Consider the following 24,671-nt stretch of genomic DNA (forward strand, 5'->3'; position numbering starts at 1 on the left):
CAGAAATGCAGTGGAAATGTTTTTTTTTTGAGATTCAGTTAATTTGCATGGCAAAGAGGGGCTTTGCAATTAAATGCAATTCATCTGATCACTCTTCATAACATTCTGGACTATATGCAAATTGCCATCATACAAACTGAGGCAGCAGACTTCATATTTGTGTCATTGTCAAAACTTTTGGCCACGACTGTATATCATGGATGGTCAGTCCTTCCACCCAGAGCCCTGTCTATTCATCTGAGACTGGTTACTTTAGCCACATCCCTCAGCTTTTTACACAAACAGTAGTGGGACAACGTTTTGCTATTGCTTTGTTACTGCGGATTTACCCTTTGACATTAATGTTAGAAAACATGACAAAGTGTATTACTGTTTTACTGTTCAGTCGCTGCCATGATAGAGTACTACAGTGCATGAGATACAACCTAGTGACTCACCTATTCTTCAGGTGACTGAAGTCCTGCAGGCTGAGATCCCATGTGTCTTGAACCTAGTGACTCACCTATTCTCCAGATGACTGAAGCCCTGCAGGCTGAGATCCCGTGTGTCTTGAACCTAGTGACTCACCTATTCTTCAGGTGACTGAAGTCCTGCAGGCTGAGATCCCATGTGTCTTGAACCTAGTGACTCACCTATTCTCCAGATGACTGAAGCCCTGCAGGCTGAGATCCCGTGTGTCTTGAACCTAGTGACTCACCTATTCTTCAGGTGACTGAAGTCCTGCAGGCTGAGATCCCATGTGTCTTGAACCTAGTGACTTACCTATTCTCCAGATGACTGAAGTCCTGCAGGCTGAGATCCTGTGTGTCTTGAACCTAGTGACTCACCTATTCTCCAGATGACTGAAGTCCTGCAGGCTGAGATCCCGTGTGTCTTGAACCTAGTGACTCACCTATTCTCCAGATGACTGAAGCCCTGCAGGCTGAGATCCCGTGTGTCTTGAACCTAGTGACTCACCTATTCTCCAGATGACTGAAGTCCTGCAGGCTGAGATCCCGTGTGTCTTGAACCTAGTGACTCACCTATTCTCCAGATGACTGAAGTCCTGCAGGCTGAGATCCCGTGTGTCTTGAACCTAGTGACTCACCTATTCTTCAGGTGACTGAAGTCCTGCAGGCTGAGATCCCATGTGTCTTGAACCTAGTGACTTACCTATTCTCCAGATGACTGAAGTCCTGCAGGCTGAGATCCCGTGTGTCTTGAACCTAGTGACTCACCTATTCTTCAGATGACTGAAGCCCTGCAGGCTGAGATCCCGTGTGTCTTGAACCTAGTGACTCACCTATTCTTCAGATGACTGAAGCCCTGCAGGCTGAGATCCCGTGTGTCTTGAACCTAGTGACTCACCTATTCTCCAGATGACTGAAGTCCTGCAGGCTGAGATCCCGTGTGTCTTGAGTCAGATAGATGGTGTCTACGTCCTAGAGGAAGTGACAGGATACAGACTGTGAGCTTCCTTCTCACCACTGTCATAGTAACCAAATAGCTACGTTAAATGGAATCGAGCACTTCAAGATGAAGAATGAACAAATTATTTCTAAGCACATTTTATGCAACAGACAGAGTGTCCACATCAGTGTGATAGGTGGGGTACTGGATATTACTGCACTGTTGGAGCTGGAGACAGAAGAATAACATCTACAGGAAGTGACTGTTAGAGTAGGTGTGTCACCACTGTCATAGTGATTCTAGAACCTACAGTACCTAGGCAACATGTTCCATTGAACCGGTCATAGTGATTCTAGAACCTACAGTACCGAGGCTACATGTTCCATTGAACCGGTCATAGTGATTCTAGAACCTACAGTACCGAGGCTACATGTTCCATTGAACCGGTCATAGTGATTCTAGAACCTACAGTACCTAGGCAACATGTTCCATTGAACCGGTCATAGTGATTCTAGAACCTACAGTACCTAGGCAACATGTTCCATTGAACCGGTCATAGTGATTCTAGAACCTACAGTACCGAGGCTACATGTTCCATTGAACCGGTCATAGTGATTCTAGAACCTACAGTACCGAGGCTACATGTTCCATTGAACCGGTCATAGTGATTCTAGAACCTACAGTACCTAGGCAACATGTTCCATTGAACCGGTCATAGTGATTCTAGAACCTACAGTACCGAGGCTACATGTTCCATTGAACCGGTCATAGGGATTCTAGAACCTACAGTACCGAGGCTACATGTTCCATTGAACCGGTCATAGTGATTCTAGAACCTACAGTACCGAGGCAACATGTTCCATTGAACCGGTCATAGTGATTCTAGAACCTACAGTACCGAGGCTACATGTTCCATTGAACCGGTCATAGTGATTCTAGAACCTACAGTACCGAGGCTACATGTTCCATTGAACCGGTCATAGTGATTCTAGAACCTACAGTACCGAGGCTACATGTTCCATTGAACCGGTCATAGTGATTCTAGAACCTACAGTACCTAGGCAACATGTTCCATTGAACCGGTCATAGTGATTCTAGAACCTACAGTACCGAGGCTACATGTTCCATTGAACCGGTCATAGTGATTCTAGAACCTACAGTACCGAGGCTACATGTTCCATTGAACCGGTCATAGTGATTCTAGAACCTACAGTACCGAGGCAACATGTTCCATTGAACCGGTCATAGTGATTCTAGAACCTACAGTACCGAGGCTACATGTTCCATTGAACCGGTCATAGTGATTCTAGAACCTACAGTACCGAGGCAACATGTTCCATTGAACCGGTCATAGTGATTCTAGAACCTACAGTACCGAGGCAACATGTTCCATTGAACCGGTCATAGTGATTCTAGAACCTACAGTACCGAGGCTACATGTTCCATTGAACCGGTCATAGTGATTCTAGAACCTACAGTACCTAGGCTACATGTTCCATTGAACCGGTCATAGTGATTCTAGAACCTACAGTACCGAGGCTACATGTTCCATTGAACCGACAAGACAACATGGACATGAACACAAACCTCATGTCATTCCCCAGATGGAAGCAACTGGTAAAACACACCTGATAGTAATAATTCATTTAGTCAGAAATAATTAGTGAAGTATCTATGTTAGCCAAGAGGACACTGACCCATTGAACTTCCTCTCTGTAGGGCAGACCCAGCCAGTCACACACACATCTGTACATCTGAGAGAAACCACCTGGAGAAGGGAGAGAGAGAGATATATATAGAGAGAGACAGAGAGAGACAGAGACAGTGAGACAGACAGAGAGAAAGAGAGAGAGAGAGAGACAGAGACAGACAGAGAGAGACAGAGACAGTGAGACAGACAGAGAGAGAGAGACAGAGAGAGAGGAAAGAGAGACAGAGAGCGGACAGTCAATGTAGTGATACACATCCACATACACACACACGCAACAGAACACAGGTATAGGAGAGAGGAGGGTCAATGTAGCGATATGCGGGCGCACACACACACACACACACACACACACACACACACACACACACACACACACACACACACACACTAAGGTATTGTATTCACCACACGGTCCTGGTTCTGCTACTTTGTGGTTGTCCCATAGAGTCTGTAGGCTGGTGATCCTCTCCGGAGGCTCCATACTCAGCTTCTTCATCAGCTTCCTGTCACACAGACACAGGACAACAACACCACTAGAAGGCTGATACAGAACACAGGTTTACAGTTTAACAGGCTACTAGGTGCAGGATAGCATTGTTACGACAGCAGAAGACTAGTGAGACAGGAGTCCTCAGGTTGTTAGAGTCTATAGGAGTCTACAGCCATGTCTCAGGCCAAGTGACAACTATACAACACATAACAGAACCGATCTGACTTAGATCAGATGTAGGTGACTGGTTTATACTATACAACACATAACAGAACCAATCTGACTCAGATCAGATGTAGGTGACTGGTTTATACTATACAACACATAACAGAACCAATCTGACTCAGATCAGATGTAGGTGACTGGTTTATACTATATAAACACATAACAGAACCAATCTGACTCAGATCAGATGTAGGTGACTGGTTTATACTATATAAACATATATCAGAACCAATCTGACTCAGATCAGATGTCGGTGACTGGTTTATACTATATAAACATATAACAGAACCGATCTGACTCAGATCAGATGTAGGTGACTGGTTTATACTATACAACACATAACAGAACCAATATGACTCAGATCAGATGTAGGTGACTGGTTTATACCATACAACACATAACAGAACCAATCTGACTCAGATCAGATGTAGGTGACTGGTTTATACTATATAAACATATAACAGAACCAATCTGACTCAGATCAGATGTAGGTGACTGGTTTATACTATATAAACACATAACAGAACCAATCTGACTCAGATCAGATGTAGGTGACTGGTTTATACTATATAAACACATAACAGAACCAATCTGACTCAGATCAGATGTAGGTGACTGGTTTATACTATACAACACATAACAGAACCAATCTGACTCAGATCAGATGTAGGTGACTGGTTTATACTATATAAACACATAACAGAACCAATCTGACTCAGATCAGATGTAGGTGACTGGTTTATACTATATAAACACATAACAGAACCAATCTGACTCAGATCAGATGTAGGTGACTGGTTTATACTATATAAACGCATAGCAGAACCAATCTGACTCAGATCAGATGTAGGTGACTGGTTTATACTATACAACACATAGCAGAACCAATCTGACTCAGATCAGATGTAGGTGACTGGTTTATACTATATAAACACATAACAGAACCAATCTGACTCAGATCAGATGTAGGTGACTGGTTTATACGATACAACACATAACAGAACCAATCTGACTCAGATCAGATGTAGGTGACTGGTTTATACTATATAAACACATAACAGAACCAATCTGACTCAGATCAGATGTAGGTGACTGGTTTATACTATATAAACACATAACAGAACCAATCTGACTCAGATCAGATGTAGGTGACTGGTTTATACTATACAACACATAACAGAACCAATCTGACTCAGATCAGATGTAGGTGACTGGTTTATACTATATAAACACATAACAGAACCAATCTGACTCAGATCAGATGTAGGTGACTGGTTTATACTATACAACACATAACAGAACCAATCTGACTCAGATCAGATGTAGGTGACTGGTTTATACTATACAACACATAACAGAACCAATCTGACTCAGATCAGATGTAGGTGACTGGTTTATACTATATAAACACATAACAGAACCAATCTGACTCAGATCAGATGTAGGTGCCTGGTTTATACTATATAAACACATAACAGAACCAATCTGACTCAGATCAGATGTAGGTGCCTGGTTTATACTATATAAACACATAACAGAACCAATCTGACTCAGATCAGATGTAGGTGACTGGTTTATACTATACAACACATAACAGAACCAATCTGACTCAGATCAGATGTAGGTGACTGGTTTATACTATATAAACACATAACAGAACCAATCTGACTCAGATCAGATGTAGGTGACTGGTTTATACTATACAACACATAACAGAACCAATCTGACTCAGATCAGATGTAGGTGACTGGTTTATACTATATAAACACTGGCACTCCTGCACATTGTTCTGCATTCATTTCTGTACTTCATTCATACTTCTCTTTTCAAACAGCAACATAGTTGTAATAGTTTCATATCCAGTCCATTCAGGAAGTCATCAGACCCCTTGACTTTTTCCACATTTTGTTACGTTACAGCATTATTGTAAAATTGATTCAATTATATATATTTTTCTCCTCATCAATAATACCCCATAACGACAAAGCAAAAACAGGTTATAGAAATGTTTGTAAATGTACTAAAAACAAAAACAACTAGGCCTCCCGAGTGGGCAGTGGTCTATGGCTCTGCATCACAGTGCTGCTGTGCCACTAGATTCTGGGTTCCAGACCAGGCTCTGTCGCAGCCGGCTGTGACTGGATGACCCATGGGGTCCGGGTTTGGCCCAGCGTCATCCGGGTTAGGGGAGGGTTTGGCCCAGCGTCATCCGGGTTAGGGGAGGGTTTGGCCCAGCGTCATCCGGGTTAGGGGAGGGTTTGGCCCAGTGTCGTCCGGGTTAGGGGAGGGTTTGGCCCAGTGTCATCCGGGTTAGGGGAGGGTTTGGTCCAGTGTCGTCCGGGTTAGGGGAGGGTTTGGTCCAGCGTCATCCGGGTTAGGGGAGGGTTTGGCCCAGCGTCGTCCGGGTTAGGGGAGGGTTTGGCCCAGCGTCGTCCGGGTTAGGGGAGGGTTTGGCCCAGCGTCGTCCGGGTTAGGGGAGGGTTTGGCCCAGCGTCGTCCGGGTTAGGGGAGGGTTTGGCCCAGCGTCGTCCGGGTTAGGGGAGGGTTTGGCCCAGCGTCGTCCGGGTTAGGGGAGGGTTTGGCCCAGCGTCATCCGGGTTAGGGGAGGGTTTGGCCCAGCGTCATCCGGGTTAGGGGAGGGTTTGGCCCAGCGTCATCCGGGTTAGGGGAGGGTTTGGCCCAGCGTCGTCCGGGTTAGGGGAGGGTTTGGGCCAGCGTCGTCCGGGTTAGGGGAGGGTTTGGCCCAGCGTCGTCCGGGTTAGGGGAGGGTTCTCTCAAGCTCTGTCAGGTTGGATGGGGAGTGTCGCTGCACAGCTATTTTCAGGTCTCTCCAGAGATGTTCGATTGGGTTAAAGTTCGGGCTCTGACTTGGCCACTCAAGGACATTCAGCCACTCCTGCGTTGTCTTGGCTGTGTGCTTAGGGTCGTTGTCCTGTTGGAAGGTGAACCTTCGCCCAAGTCTGAGGTCCTGAGCGCTCTGGAGCAGGTTTTCATTAAGGATCTCTGTACTTTGCTTTGTTCATCTTTCCCTCGATCCTAACTTGTCTCCCCAGTCCCTGCCGCTGAAAAACATCCCCACAGCATGATGCTGCCGCCACCATGCTTCACCGTAGGGATGGTGCCAGGTTTCCTCCAGACGTGACGCTTGGCAATCAGGCCAAAGAGTGCAATTTTGGTTTCATCAGACCAGAGAATCTTGTTTCTCACGGTCTGAGAGTCTTTAGGTGGCTTTTGGCAAACTCCAAGCGGGCTGTCATGTGCCTTTTACTGAGGAGTGGCTTCCGTCTGGCCACTCTACCATAAAGGCCTGATTGGTGGAGTGCTGCAGGTTGTCCTTCTGGAAGGTTCTCCCATCTCCACAGAGGAAATCTGGAGCTCTGTCAGAGTGACCATCTGGTTCTTGGTCAGGGCCCTTCTCCCCCGATTGCTCAGTTTGGCCGTGCTGCCAGCTCTAGGAAGAGTCTCGGTGGTTCCAAACCTCTTCCACTTAAGAATGATGGAGGCCACTGTGTTCTTGGGGACCATTTATACTGCAGACATCTTTTTGGTACCCTTCCCTAGATCTGTACCTCGACACAATCCTGTCTCGGAGCTCCAGGACAATTCCTTTGACCTCATGCACTGTCAACTCTGAGACGTTATACGTGTGCCTGTCTTTATAGTAAAAATAAAGAAAAACCCTTGAATGAGTAGGTTTGTCCAAACGTTTGACTGGTACTGTATATATGAAGCAATTTAGCACTTTCGCACAGGATTCGTTACCTGTAATCTTTAAAATAAATGAGAAATTGTGCACCGTTGGCATACAGTATACTGTAGATAAATGCAGACATACTTATTTTTTCAAGTGCAGCTCTTGTGTTCTAAAAATAGGTTCTCAAGTGCTTGAAAAAAAAATATTATGCAAAGTACTCGAACAGTCAAAAAAAATGTCAAACCCATCCCAGCAGAGGATGAACTACAGACCTACAGGGGTTCTACACAGCTCCAGAGAATCACTAGCATCACTGTCCATGACCATCTCAACTGTCTGTAACGTGTCCATCTCCAACACACCAGAGAGGCTTTGTGTCCCAGTAATAGTCTGGGATTCCTACTTCCTGAGAGACCTCTTACCAATGACCTTTAAAGCCTGACCGCTAACAGCCACGGCTGTTTACATACTGCAGCGATACTGTTTCCTGGACGACTGAAAAGAGGTTTCTCTTGCTAAAGAGACATTATATCTCAATGAGACAAACTTGAATGAATAAAGTTTTTAATAAAGGAGAATGCTCTCAGAGTTGTACACAGAGCAGAGCATAGGGAGTTAACATGACTATAGGTCTGTATATAAACACTGGGTGGTTAACATGGCTATAGGTCTGTATATAGACACTGGGTAGTTAACATGACTATAGGTCTGTATATAGACACTGGGTAGTTAACATGACTATAGGTCTGTATATAGACACTGATATACTGGGTAGTTAACATGACTATAGGTCTGTATATAGACACTGATATACTGGGGAGTTAACATGGCTATAGGTCTGTATATAGACACTGGGGAGTTAACATGGCTATAGGTCTGTATATAGACACTGGGGAGTTAACATGGCTATAGGTCTGTATATAGACACTGGGGAGTTAACATGGCTATAGGTCTGTATATAGACACTGGGGAGTTAACATGGCTATAGGTCTGTATATAGACACTGGGGAGTTAACATGGCTATAGGTCTGTATATAGACACTGGGGAGTTAACATGGCTATAGGTCTGTATATAGACACTGATATACTGGGTAGTTAACATGGCTATAGGTCTGTATATAGACACTGATATACTGGGGAGTTAACATGGCTATAGGTCTGTATATAGACACTGATATACTGGGGAGTTAACATGACTATAGGTCTGTATATAAACACTGGGTAGTTAACATGGCTATAGGTCTGTATATAGACACTGGGTAGTTAACATGGCTATAGGTCTGTATATAGACACTGGGTAGTTAACATGACTATAGGTCTGTATATAGACACTGATATACTGGGTAGTTAACATGACTATAGGTCTGTATATAGACACTGGGTAGTTAACATGGCTATAGGTCTGTATATAGACACTGGGGAGTTAACATGGCTATAGGTCTGTATATAGACACTGGGGAGTTAACATGGCTATAGGTCTGTATATAGACACTGGGTAGTTAACATGGCTATAGGTCTGTATATAGACACTGGGGAGTTAACATGGCTATAGGTCTGTATATAGACACTGGGTAGTTAACATGGCTATAGGTCTGTATATAGACACTGGGGAGTTAACATGGCTATAGGTCTGTATATAGACACTGGGGAGTTAACATGGCTATAGGTCTGTATATAGACACTGGGGAGTTAACATGGCTATAGGTCTGTATATAGACACTGGGTAGTTAACATGGCTATAGGTCTGTATATAGACACTGGGGAGTTAACATGGCTATAGGTCTGTATATAGACACTGGGGAGTTAACATGGCTATAGGTCTGTATATAGACACTGATATACTGGGGAGTTAACATGACTATAGGTCTGTATATAGACACTGGGGAGTTAACATGGCTATAGGTCTGTATATAGACACTGATATACTGGGTAGTTAACATGGCTATAGGTCTGTATATAGACACTGGGGAGTTAACATGACTATAGGTCTGTATATAGACACTGATATACTGGGTAGTTAACATGTCTATAGGTCTGTATATAGACACTGATATACTGGGTAGTTAACATGGCTATAGGTCTGTATATAGACACTGATATACTGGGTAGTTAACATGGCTATAGGTCTGTATATAGACACTGGGTAGTTAACATGGCTATAGGTCTGTATATAGACACTGATACACTGGGGAGTTAACATGTCTATAGGTCTGTATATAGACACTGATATACTGGGTAGTTAACATGGCTATAGGTCTGTATATAGACACTGGGTAGTTAACATGGCTATAGGTCTGTATATAGACACTGGGTAGTTAACATGGCTATAGGTCTGTATATAGACACTGGGTAGTTAACATGGCTATAGGTCTGTATATAGACACTGATATACTGGGTAGTTAACATGACTATAGGTCTGTATATAGACACTGGGAAGTTAACATGGCTATAGGTCTGTATATAGACACTGGGGAGTTAACATGGCTATAGGTCTGTATATAGACACTGATATACTGGGTAGTTAACATGGCTATAGGTCTGTATATAGACACTGGGGAGTTAACATGGCTATAGGTCTGTATATAGACACTGATATACTGGGGAGTTAACATGGCTATAGGTCTGTATATAGACACTGGGAAGTTAACATGGCTATAGGTCTGTATATAGACACTGATATACTGGGGAGTTAACATGGCTATAGGTCTGTATATAGACACTGGGAAGTTAACATGGCTATAGGTCTGTATATAGACACTGATATACTGGGGAGTTAACATGGCTATAGGTCTGTATATAGACACTGGGAAGTTAACATGGCTATAGGTCTGTATATAGACACTGGGGAGTTAACATGGCTATAGGTCTGTATATAGACACTGGGTAGTTAACATGGCTATAGGTCTGTATATAGACACTGATATACTGGGGAGTTAACATGACTATAGGTCTGTATATAGACACTGATATACTGGGGAGTTAACATGGCTATAGGTCTGTATATAGACACTGGGGAGTTAACATGGCTATAGGTCTGTATATAGACACTGGGTAGTTAACATGGCTATAGGTCTGTATATAGACACTGATATACTGGGTAGTTAACATGGCTATAGGTCTGTATATAGACACTGGGAAGTTAACATGGCTATAGGTCTGTATATAGACACTGATATACTGGGTAGTTAACATGGCTATAGGTCTGTATATAGACACTGGGGAGTTAACATGACTATAGGTCTGTATATAGACACTGATATACTGGGGAGTTAACATGACTATAGGTCTGTATATAGACACTGGGGAGTTAACATGACTATAGGTCTGTATATAGACACTGATATACTGGGTAGTTAACATGGCTATAGGTCTGTATATAGACACTGATATACTGGGGAGTTAACATGGCTATAGGTCTGTATATAGACACTGATATACTGGGGAGTTAACATGACTATAGGTCTGTATATAGACACTGATATACTGGGTAGTTAACATGGCTATAGGTCTGTATATAGACACTGGGTAGTTAACATGGCTATAGGTCTGTATATAGACACTGGGGAGTTAACATGGCTATAGGTCTGTATATAGACACTGATATACTGGGTAGTTAACATGGCTATAGGTCTGTATATAGACACTGGGGAGTTAACATGACTATAGGTCTGTATATAGACACTGGGGAGTTAACATGACTATAGGTCTGTATATAGACACTGATATACTGGGTAGTTAACATGGCTATAGGTCTGTATATAGACACTGATATACTGGGGAGTTAACATGGCTATAGGTCTGTATATAGACACTGGGTAGTTAACATGGCTATAGGTCTGTATATAGACACTGATATACTGGGGAGTTAACATGACTATAGGTCTGTATATAGACACTGATACACTGGGTAGTTAACATGACTATAGGTCTGTATATAGACACTGATACACTGGGTAGTTAACATGACTATAGGTCTGTATATAGACACTGATATACTGGGGAGTTAACATGACTATAGGTCTGTATATAGACACTGATACACTGGGTAGTTAACATGACTATAGGTCTGTATATAGACACTGATATACTGGGGAGTTAACATGGCTATAGGTCTGTATATAGACACTGGGGAGTTAACATGGCTATAGGTCTGTATATAGACACTGATATACTGGGTAGTTAACATGGCTATAGGTCTGTATATAGACACTGGGTAGTTAACATGACTATAGGTCTGTATATAGACACTGATATACTGGGGAGTTAACATGGCTATAGGTCTGTATATAGACACTGGGTAGTTAACATGACTATAGGTCTGTATATAGACACTGATATACTGGGTAGTTAACATGGCTATAGGTCTGTATATAGACACTGGGTAGTTAACATGGCTATAGGTCTGTATATAGACACTGGGTAGTTAACATGACTATAGGTCTGTATATAGACACTGATATACTGGGTAGTTAACATGACTATAGGTCTGTATATAGACACTGGGTAGTTAACATGGCTATAGGTCTGTATATAGACACTGAGGAGTTAACATGGCTATAGGTCTGTATATAGACACTGATATACTGGGTAGTTAACATGACTATAGGTCTGTACATAGACACTGATATACTGGGGAGTTAACATGGCTATAGGTCTGTATATAGACACTGGGTAGTTAACATGACTATAGGTCTGTATATAGACACTGGGTAGTTAACATGGCTATAGGTCTGTATATAGACACTGGGTAGTTAACATGGCTATAGGTCTGTATATAGACACTGGGTAGTTAACATGGCTATAGGTCTGTATATAGACACTGGGTAGTTAACATGACTATAGGTCTGTATATAGACACTGGGGAGTTAACATGGCTATAGGTCTGTATATAGACACTGGGTAGTTAACATGGCTATAGGTCTGTATATAGACACTGGGTAGTTAACATGGCTATAGGTCTGTATATAGACACTGGGTAGTTAACATGACTATAGGTCTGTATATAGACACTGATATACTGGGTAGTTAACATGGCTATAGGTCTGTATATAGACACTGGGGAGTTAACATGACTATAGGTCTGTATATAGACACTGGGGAGTTAACATGACTATAGGTCTGTATATAGACACTGATATACTGGGTAGTTAACATGGCTATAGGTCTGTATATAGACACTGATATACTGGGGAGTTAACATGACTATAGGTCTGTATATAGACACTGATATACTGGGTAGTTAACATGGCTATAGGTCTGTATATAGACACTGGGTAGTTAACATGACTATAGGTCTGTATATAGACACTGATATACTGGGTAGTTAACATGGCTATAGGTCTGTATATAGACACTGGGGAGTTAACATGACTATAGGTCTGTATATAGACACTGGGGAGTTAACATGACTATAGGTCTGTATATAGACACTGATATACTGGGTAGTTAACATGGCTATAGGTCTGTATATAGACACTGATATACTGGGGAGTTAACATGACTATAGGTCTGTATATAGACACTGATATACTGGGTAGTTAACATGGCTATAGGTCTGTATATAGACACTTGGTAGTTAACATGGCTATAGGTCTGTATATAGACACTGGGGAGTTAACATGGCTATAGGTCTGTATATAGACACTGATATACTGGGTAGTTAACATGGCTATAGGTCTGTATATAGACACTGGGTAGTTAACATGGCTATAGGTCTGTATATAGACACTGGGGAGTTAACATGGCTATAGGTCTGTATATAGACACTGATATACTGGGTAGTTAACATGGCTATAGGTCTGTATATAGACACTGATATACTGGGTAGTTAACATGGCTATAGGTCTGTATATAGACACTGGGTAGTTAACATGGCTATAGGTCTGTATATAGACACTGGGTAGTTAACATGACTATAGGTCTGTATATAGACACTGATATACTGGGGAGTTAACATGGCTATAGGTCTGTATATAGACACTGGGTAGTTAACATGGCTATAGGTCTGTATATAGACACTGGGTAGTTAACATGGCTATAGGTCTGTATATAGACACTGATATACTGGGTAGTTAACATGGCTATAGGTCTGTATATAGACACTGGGTAGTTAACATGGCTATAGGTCTGTATATAGACACTGGGTAGTTAACATGGCTATAGGTCTGTATATAGACACTGATATACTGGGTAGTTAACATGGCTATAGGTCTGTATATAGACACTGGGTAGTTAACATGGCTATAGGTCTGTATATAGACACTGATATACTGGGGAGTTAACATGGCTATAGGTCTGTATATAGACACTGGGGAGTTAACATGGCTATAGGTCTGTATATAGACACTGATATACTGGGGAGTTAACATGGCTATAGGTCTGTATATAGACACTGGGGAGTTAACATGGCTATAGGTCTGTATATAGACACTGATATACTGGGTAGTTAACATGGCTATAGGTCTGTATATAGACACTGATATACTGGGGAGTTAACATGGCTATAGGTCTGTATATAGACACTGATATACTGGGGAGTTAACATGGCTATAGGTCTGTATATAGACACTGATATACTGGGGAGTTAACATGGCTATAGGTCTGTATATAGACACTGATATACTGTCTATAGTGTAGATGACCCTGACTGTAGTACATTGCTAGGATGTGCTTGACTGCTGTAAAATGTGAAGACCTCTAGATAGCTGCTGTTCACTTCACGGTCCGTACAACATCACAGATATTAGCAGGTGATGACAGATTATTTACACAGAAGCCATTCAGAGAAGGTCAGAGAGTCTCATCAAGAGTCCATTCTGTCTTGGACTGAACCCTGACTGAACCCAGATCAGTGTTGGGTGGGAGAGCTCAGTGTAATCAGTGGATGGAATAAGTCACATTGAATTGCATGGAAAGAGAGAAGCAAAGAGACTGAACGAGAGAGAGGGGGAGAGAGAGAGAGAGGGGGAGAGAGAGAGAGAGACAGGGACAGAGAGAGAGAGAGAAAGAGAGAGAGTCAGACAGAGACAGAGACAGAGAGAGACAGAGAGAGAGAGAGAGAGAGCGAGAGAGACACAGAGAGAGAGAGGAGAGAGGGAGAGAGACCCAGAAAGAGAGAGAGAGGAGAGAGGGAGAGAGACCCAGAAAGAGAGAGAAAGAGAGAGGGAGAGAGACACAGAAAGAGAGAGAAAGAGAGAGAAGGAGAGAGACACAGAAAGAGAGAGAAAGAGAGAGAGGGAGAGAGACACAGAAAGAGAGAGAAAGAGAGAGAGGGAGAGAGACACAGAAAGAGAGAGAAAGAGAGAGAGGGAGAGAGACACAGAAAGAGAGAGAAAGAGAGAGAGGGAGAGACACAGAAAGAGAGAGAGAGGGGAGAGAGAGAGGGAGAGAGACAGAAAGAGAGAGAGAGGGGAGAGAGAGAGGGAGAGACACAGAAAGAGAGAGAGGGGAGAGAGAGAGGGAGAGACACAGAAAGAGAGAGAGAGGGGAGGGAGAGAGACACAGAAAGAGAGAGAGAGGGGAGGGAGAGAGACACAGAAAGAGAGAGAGAGGGGAGGGAGAGAGACACAGAAAGAGAGAGAGGGGAGGGAGAGAGACACAGAAAGAGAGAGAGGGGAGGGAGAGAGACACAGAAAGAGAGAGAGAGGGGAGAGAGAGAGAGGGAGAGAGACAAAGAAAGAGAGAGAAGGGGAATGGAAAAAGAGAGTGTGAATAGGAATGAAAGGTCAGTGGAAACTAAAGGTCATTGACTCTGTGTGTGTGTGTGTGTGTGCGCGCGCGCGTGTGTGTGTGTGTGTGTGTGTGTGTGTGAGTGAGTGAGTGTGTGTGCGTTCGTTCGTGCACGAGTGAGCATGTGTGTACTCACAGTGGTGATAGACCAGGACATATCCTCTGTAGACAGATCCCAATGTGAGCCACCACCTCATTCACCTCTTCTGTAGAGGTCAGCTTCAGAGACACAACACCTCTCTCATAGTCCACCGTCAACTATACAAGACAAACATGAACAACAACCCTCAGTAATATCATGTAGTAACATCATATAGTAACCCTCAGTAATATCATATAGTAATATTATATAGTAACCCTCAGTAATATCATATAGTAACCCTCAGTAATATCATATAGTAACCCTCAGTAATATCATATATTAACCCTCAGTATTATCGTATAGTAATATAATATAGTAACCCTCAGTAATATCGTATAGTAATATAATATAGTAACCCTCAGTAATATAATATAGTAACCCTCAGTAATATAATATAGTAACCCTCAGTAATATCATATAGTAACCCTCAGTAATATCATATAGTAATATCATATAGTAACCCTCAGTAACATCATATAGTAACCCTCAGTAATATCATATAGTAACCCTCAGTAATATCATATAGTTACCCTCAGTAATATCATATAGTAATATCATATAGTAACCCTCAATAATATTATATAGTAACCCTCAATAATATTATATAGTAACCCTCAGTAATATAATATAGTAACCCTCAGTAATATTATATAGTAACCCTCAGTAATATCATATAGTAACCCTCAGTAATATAATATAGTAACCCTCAGTAATATAATATAGTAACCCTCAGTAATATCATATAGTAACCCTCAGTAATATCATATAGTAACCCTCAGTAATATCATATATTAACCCTCAGTATTATCGTATAGTAATATAATATAGTAACCCTCAGTATTATCATATAGTAATATTATATAGTAACCCTCAGTAATATCATATAGTAATATTATATAGTAACCCTCAGTAATATCATATAGTAATATTATATAGTAACCCTCAGTAATATCATATAGTAACCCTCAGTAATATCATATAGTAACCCTCAGTAATATCATATATTAACCCTCAGTAATATCATATAGTAATATAATATAGTAACCCTCAGTAATATCATATAGTAATATTATATAGTAACCCTCAGTAATATCATATAGTAACCCTCAGTAATATCATATATTAACCCTCAGTATTATCGTATAGTAATATAATATAGTAACCCTCAGTAATATCATATAGTAATATTATATAGTAACCCTCAGTAATATCATATAGTAACCCTCAGTAATATTAATTAGTAACCCTCAATAATATTATAAAGTAACCCTCAGTAATATTATATAGTAACCCTCAGTAATATTATATAGTAACCCTCAGTAATATTAATTAGTAACCCTCAATAATATTATATAGTAACCCTCAATAATATTATAAAGTAACCCTCAGTAATATTATATAGTAACCCTCAGTAATATCATATAGTAACCCTCAGTAATATCATATATTAACCCTCAGTAATATCATATAGTAATATCATATAGTAACCCTCAGTAACATATATAATGGTGATTGTCACACACATTACAACCAGTAATAACACTGTTATCCCTAATTCAGATGGATGATTGACTAACAGATGATTGATGATTAGATGATGAACCGTTTGTTGGAGCGATACATGGTACAGTCAGAGAGGTGGTTTTCTGACCTGTGTGGGCTTGTTACAGGCGATCCCTTGTATCTCCAGATAATTAAAGTTGTGTTCAACCTGAAAGAGAAGAATAAAACACATATCAACATGTAGAACTCATGAGATATAATACAGCTGTCAATCACAGTAGTGGTTCAGACCTGGCTGGTAAATACAACTCTGGATGGATGAGGTACTGTAGGAGGATAATGGATGCATGAACATGGATGGATGATACACTGTAGGGGGATACTGGATGGATGAAATACTTTAAGAGGATAATGGATGGATGATACATTGTAGGGGATAATGGATGGATGAGATATCGAAAGAGGATAATGGATGGATGATAATGGACGGATGAGATACTGTAGGAGGACAATGGATGGATGAGATACTGTAAGAGGATAATGGGTGGATGACACACTGTATGATAATGGATGGATGTGATACTGTAGGGGGATAATGGATGGATGAGATACTGTAAGAGGGTAATGGATGGATGAGATACAGTAGAAGAATAATGGATGGATGAGATGCTGTAGGATGATAATGGATGGTTGATAATGGATGGATGAGATACTGTAGGAGGACAATGGATGGATGATATACTGTGAGAGGATAATGGATGGATGACAATGGATGGATGAGATACTGTAGGAGGATAATGGATGGGTGGATGTGATACTGTAGGGGGATAATGGATGGATGAGATACTGTAAGAGGGTAATGGATGGATGAGATGCTGTAGGAGGACAATGGATGGATGATACACTGTAGGGGGATAATGGATGGACGAGATATTGTAATATGATAATGGATGGATGATGTACTGTAGGGGGATAATGGATGGGCACAATACCGTGTGAAGATAATGGATGGATGAGGTACTGTATAATGAATGATAATGGATGGATGAGGTACTCTATGATGATAATGGATTGATGAGATACTGTAGGAGGACAATGGATGGATGATACACTGTATGGGGATAATGGACGGCTGAGATGAGGATAATGGATGGATGAGATGCCGTTGAAGGGTAATGGATGGACACAAAACCGTGGGAGGATAATGGATGGATGATGTACTCTATGAGGATAATGGATGGATGAGATATCAAAGGAGGGTAGTGGATGGATATCGTAAGAGGATAATGGATGTACGAGGTATCGTATATAGATAATGGATGAATAGAATACCATAGGAGGATAATGGATATATGACACGCTGCGTGAAGATAATGGATGCATGATACTGTATGAGGACAATGGATGGATGAGGTACTGTAGGAGGATAATGAAAGAATAGTGACTGAGACCTGCACCTCAAATACCACCCTCGTCCCATAGGGCTCTGCTTTAAAGTAGTGCACTACGTAGGGAATAGGGTGCCAATTGGGATACACCCTCTAGCTTCGTTCTAAAATGAATGGACAGGGATCTTTTTCCAACCTGCCTCTGTTCAAACACACCCCTCAGTGCTGAGGTCATCATTTAAGTGTATGGCTTCAGAATAGAATCATATCATGAAGCATCTCAGAGTAAAAAAATGCTGATCTGGGATCAGTTTTAGATCAGATTTAATAGGATTTAATGGACGGTGGTACCTGATCCTGGATCAGCCCTCTTAACTCTGAGATCCTTTATGAATATGGGCCTGAATGTACGTTCATCCACTTCTCCTCCTCCTCAGGTCCTTTGAAACAGGAAGTTATCAAACAACACGGCACAATGTCGTCTGGCATTCCATTCCAAAAAAGGACTGGAACGTGAAGCTGGTTCACACCGGATGCAGACATTACACATGTACACACACACACCTGCACACACGTGTATACCACATACCATACAGTGAATTAATACACACAGACACACACACACACATAGACAAACATACCTCACACAAATCAAATGGTATTGGTCACATACACATATTTAGCAGATTGTTATTGCGGGTCTCGTGAAACGCTTTGTGTTCCTGGCAGTGCAGAAATATCTAATAATACACAACAATACACATCAAGACACATCAAGACACAACAATACACAACAATACACAACAATACACATCAAGACACATCAAGACACATCAAGACACATCAAGATACATCAAGACACACAAATCTGAAAAGTAAAAGAATGGAATTAAGAAACATAGAAATATTGGGACGAGCGAAGATGGAGTCTGGAGTATAAATCTGTATATGTGATGGGATGAATAGACATAATGAACAGTATGTGGTTAGAATATGTATATAGTATATATATATATATAGGGGATGTATAGACATAATGAACAGTATGTTCATGGACAGTATATTGATATAATATATAGTATATCTGTAGAATATGTGATGGGATGAATAGACATAATGAACAGTTTTTATTTTTATTTTACCAGGCAAGTCAGTTAAGAACACATTCTTATTTTCAATAACGGCCTGGGAACAGTGGGTTAACTGCCTGTTCAGGGGCAGAACGACAGATTTGTACCTTGTTAGCTCGGGGGTTTGAACTCACAACCTTCTGGTTACTAGTCCAATGTTCTAACCACTAGGCTACGCTGCCGCCCCAGTATGTGGGTAGAATATGTATATAGTATATATATGTGATGTATAGACATCATGGACAGTATATTGATATAATATATAGTATATCTGTAGAATATGTGATGTGATGAATAGACATTATGGACAGTATATTGATATAATATATAGTATATCTGTAGAATATGTGATGTAATGAATAGAGATTATGGACAGTATATTGATATAATATATAGTATATCTGTAGAATATGTGGAAAGAATCGTATATGTGGAGCAATAGTTGAATAGGATGGCCTTGACTAGAATACAGTATATACAGTATATACACACACACACACACACACACACACACACGCACACGCACACGCACACGCACACGCACACGCACACACACGCACACACACGCTCACACGCACACACAGCCAGGAACCAGGCAGCATGGCCAGACTAATCCAGGCAGGTAGACAGACAGTGTTCCTGAGGCTTGGCAATAGTTGTGGACAGAGAGAGGAGAGAGGCTCTGTCTTTCTGACCCTCAGGCTGACTGACACATTTCAACCAGCTGGTCCCTCCAGTGTCATAGTTACTGTATTCCAGAAGGCCTACCAGCCAACTGGTTCTTCCTGTGTCATAGTTACTGTATTCCAGAAGGCCTACCAGCCAACTGGTTCTTCCTGTGTCATAGTTACTGTATTCCAGAAGGCCTACCAGCCAACTGGACCATCCTGTGACATAGTTACTGTATTCCAGAAGGCCTACCAGCCAAATGGTTCTTCCTGTGACATAGTTACTGTATTCCAGAAGGCCTACCAGCCAGCTGGACCCTCCTGTGTCATAGTTACTGTATTCCAGAAGGCCTACCAGCCAACTGGTTCTTCCTGTGTCATAGTTACTGTATTCCAGAAGGCCTAGCAGCCAGCTGGTTCTTCCTGTGTCATAGTTACTGTATTCCAGAAGGCCTACCAGCCAACTGGTTCTTCCTGTGACATAGTTACTATATTCCAGAAGGCCTAGCAGCCAGCTGGTTTGTCTTGTGACATAGTTACTGTATTTCAGAAGGCCTACCAGCCAACTGGACCATCCTGTGACATAGTTACTGTATTCCAGAAGGCCTACCAGCCAAATGGTTCTTCCTGTGTCATAGTTACTGCATTCCAGAAGGCCTACCAGCCAGCTGGACCCTCCTGTGACATAGTTACTGTATCCCAGAAGGCCAACCAGCCAGCTGGACCCTCCTGTGACATAGTTACTGTATCCCAGAAGGCCAACCAGCCAGCTGATTCCTCCTGTTTCATAGTTACTGTATTCCAGAAGGCCTACCAGCCAGCTGGACCCTCCTGTGACATAGTTACTGTATTCCAGAAGGCCTACCAGCCAACTGGTTCTTCCTGTGTCATAGTTACTGTATTCCAGAAGGCCTACCAGCCAGCTGATTCCTCCTGTTTCATAGTTACTGTATTCCAGAAGGCCTACCAGCCAGCTGGACCTTCCTGTGACATAGTTACTGTATTCCAGAATGTCTACCAGCCAGCTGGTTCTTCCTGTTTCATAGTTACTGTATTCCAGAAGGCCTACCAGCCAATTGGTTCTTCCTGTGTCATAGTTACTGTATTCCAGAAGGCCTACCAGCCAGCTGATTCCTCCTGTTTCATAGTTACTGTATTCCAGAAGGCCTACCAGCCAGCTGGACCCACCTGTGACATAGTTACTGTATTCCAGAAGGCCTACCAGCCAGCTGGACCCTCCTGTGACATAGTTACTGTATTCCAGAATGTCTACCAGCCAGCTGGTTCTTCCTGTTTCATAGTTACTGTATTCAAGAAGGCCTACCAGCCAGCTGGACCTTCCTGTGACATAGTTACTGTATTCCAGAATGTCTACCAGCCAGCTGGTTCTTCCTGTTTCATAGTTACTGTATTCCAGAAGGCCTACCAGCCAATTGGTTCTTCCTGTGTCATAGTTACTGTATTCCAGAAGGCCTACCAGCCAGCTGATTCCTCCTGTTTCATAGTTACTGTATTCCAGAAGGCCTACCAGCCAGCTGGACCCTCCTGTGACATAGTTACTGTATTCCAGAAGGCCTACCAGCCAGCTGGACCCTCCTGTGACATAGTTACTGTATTCCAGAATGTCTACCAGCCAGCTGGTTCTTCCTGTTTCATAGTTACTGTATTCCAGAAGGCCTACCAGCCAACTGGTTCTTCCTGTGTCATAGTTACTGTATTCCAGAAGGCCTACCAGCCAACTGGTTCTTCCTGTGTCATAGTTACTGTATTCCAGAAGGCCAACCAGCCAAATGGTTCTTCCTGTGACATAGTTACTGTATTCCAGAAGGCCTACCAGCCAACTGGTTCTTCCTGTGTCATAGTTACTGTATTCCAGAAGGCCTACCAGCCAGCTGGACCCTCCTGTGTCATAGTTACTGTATTCCAGAAGGCCAACCAGCCAGCTGGACCCTCCTGTGACATAGTTACTGTATTCCAGAAGACCAACCAGCCAGCTGATTCCTCCTGTGACATAGTTACTGTATTCCAGAAGGCCAACCAGCCAGCTGGACCCTCCTGTGACATAGTTACTGTATTCCAGAAGGCCTACCAGCCAACTGGTTCTTCCTGTGTCATAGTTACTGTATTCCAGAAGGCCTACCAGCCAGCTGGTTCTTCCTGTGTCATAGTTACTGTATTCCAGAAGGCCTACCAGCCAACTGGTTCTTCATATGTCATAGTTACTGTATTCCAGAAGGCCTACCAGCCAGCTGGTTCTTCCTGTGTCATAGTTACTGTATTCCAGAAGGCCTACCAGCCAGCTGGTTCTTCATATGTCATAGTTACTGTATTCCAGAAGGCCTACCAGCCAGCTGGTTCTTCCTGTGTCATAGGTACTGTATTCCAGAAGGCCTACCAGCAGAGTCAGTCCCTGTAGTCTACCTGAAAATCCTTATATTAGCCTTCCTCAAATGTCTTTTCTAAGTCTTTAGTCAGACTTGCTGAATATCGAAGACAAAAAGGTACACATCTACGATATAAGCTGTGAACTGTGAATGTAAAAAGCATCTATGAATCCCTTGTTCTCAGTCACGTTCACTCCTCTCCCTCACAGCGTCTACAAACACTGACAAGCATGTCCACTGAGGAGTATCGAGGCCCGTCCCACTAGAGAATGTCCCATTAGCAGTGTTGGATTAGATATAGTGAGGAAGAGGAAATGAGTGAAGAATGAAAGAGATCAGTCCATGTCTGAGCCAGCCAATCGCTGCAGCCTGCTGAGAGGTGCTGTCAGAAAGCAGAGGTGTGACTAATTGTATAATTCAGTCACTCGTTTATTATCCATCTGTCTGTCTGATATCTGTCCTGACAGTATTCTGTCTCTCTGATATCTGTCCTGACAGTAGTCTGTCTCTCTGATATCTGTCCTGACAGTATTCTGTCTGTCTGATATCTGTCCTGACAGTAGTCTGTCTCTCTGATATCTGTCCTGACAGTAGTCTGTCTCTCTGACATCTGTCCTGACAGTAGTCTGTCTCTCTGATATCTGTCCTGACAGTAGTCTGTCTCTCTGATATCTGTCCTGACAGTAGTCTGTCTCTCTGATATCTGTCCTGACAGTATTCTGTCTCTCTGACATCTGTCCTGACAGTAGTCTGTCTCTCTGATATCTGTCCTGACAGTAGTCTGTCTCTCTGATATCTGTCCTGACAGTATTCTGTCTCTCTGACATCTGTCCTGACAGTAGTCTGTCTCTCTGATATCTGTCCTGACAGTATTCTGTCTCTCTGATATCTGTCCTGACAGTATTCTGTCTCTCTGATATCTGTCCTGACAGTAGTCTGTCTCTCTGATATCTGTCCTGACAGTATTCTGTCTCTCTATCTGTCCTGACAGTAGTCTGTCTCTCTGATATCTGTCCTGACAGTAGTCTGTCTCTCTATCTGTCCTGACAGTATTCTGTCTCTGAAATCTGTCCTGACAGTAGTCTGTCTCTCTGATATCTGTCCTGACAGTATTCTGTCTCTCTGATATCTGTCCTGACAGTATTCTGTCTCTCTGATATCTGTCCTGACAGTAGTCTGTCTCTCTGATATCTGTCCTGACAGTAGTCTGTCTCTCTGATATCTGTCCTGACAGTATTCTGTCTCTCTGATATCTGTCCTGACAGTATTCTGTCTCTCTGATATCTGTCCTGACAGTAGTCTGTCTCTCTGATATCTGTCCTGACAGTAGTCTGTCTCTCTGATATCTGTCCTGACAGTATTCTGTCTCTCTGATATCTGTCCTGACAGTAGTCTGTCTCTCTGATATCTGTCCTGACAGTAGTCTGTCTCTCTGATATCTGTCCTGACAGTATTCTGTCTCTCTGATATCTGTCCTGACAGTAGTCTGTCTCTCTGATACCAGTTACAGGTATATATGAGATAATGGATAACTCCAGTTAGAGGTAGAGCTGAGATAATGGATAACTCCAGTTAGAGGTATATCTGAGATAATGGATAACTCCAGTTAGAGGTAGATCTGAGATAATGGATAACTCCAGTTAGAGGTAGATCTGAGATAATGGATACTCCAGTTAGAGGTAGATCTGAGATAATGGATAACTCCAGTTAGAGGTAGATCTGAGATAACTCCAGTTAGAGGTAGATCTGAGATAATGGATAACTCCAGTTAGAGGTAGATCTGAGATAATGGATAACTCCAGTTAGAGGTAGATCTGAGATAATGGATAACTCCAGATAGAGGTAGAGCTGAGATAATGGGATAACTCCAGTTAGAGGTAGATCTGAGATAATGGGATAACTCCAGATAGAGGTAGATCTGAGATAATGGATAACTCCAGTTAGAGGTAGATCTGAGATAATGGATAACTACAGTTAGAGGTAGATCTGAGATAATGGATAACTCCAGTTAGAGGTAGATCTGAGATAATGGATAACTCCAGATAGAGGTAGATCTGAGATAATGGATAACTCCAGTTAGAGGTACATCTGAGATAATGGATAACTCCAGTTAGAGGTAGATCTGAGATAATGGATAACTCCAGATAGAGGTAGATCTGAGATAATGGATAACTCCAGATAGAGGTAGATCTGAGATAATGGATAACCCCAGATAGAGG

The 24,671-nt window shown here is 42.2% G+C and overlaps 1 protein-coding gene across 1 annotated transcript in view; it reads right to left on the bottom strand.

The window, feature by feature from the left end:
- LOC135530632 (F-actin-uncapping protein LRRC16A-like) overlaps positions 1 to 24,671 on the bottom strand; it is a gene marked incomplete at its 3' end in the record, with an annotated part of 151,605 nt that overhangs the window by 52,098 nt on the left and 74,836 nt on the right. Inside the window, exons 4-8 of the mRNA XM_064958917.1 lie at positions 17,031 to 17,090; positions 15,374 to 15,495; positions 3,506 to 3,603; positions 3,087 to 3,157; positions 1,348 to 1,421 (exon numbers count right to left, since the gene is read on the bottom strand). Of these exons, the coding sequence (XP_064814989.1) occupies positions 1,348 to 1,421; positions 3,087 to 3,157; positions 3,506 to 3,603; positions 15,374 to 15,495; positions 17,031 to 17,090 (425 nt within the window). The remainder of the gene's footprint in view (positions 1 to 1,347; positions 1,422 to 3,086; positions 3,158 to 3,505; positions 3,604 to 15,373; positions 15,496 to 17,030; positions 17,091 to 24,671) is intronic.

Source organism: Oncorhynchus masou, unplaced genomic scaffold (genome assembly GCF_036934945.1).
Source record: "Oncorhynchus masou masou isolate Uvic2021 unplaced genomic scaffold, UVic_Omas_1.1 unplaced_scaffold_1401, whole genome shotgun sequence".
NCBI lineage: Eukaryota > Metazoa > Chordata > Actinopteri > Salmoniformes > Salmonidae > Oncorhynchus > Oncorhynchus masou.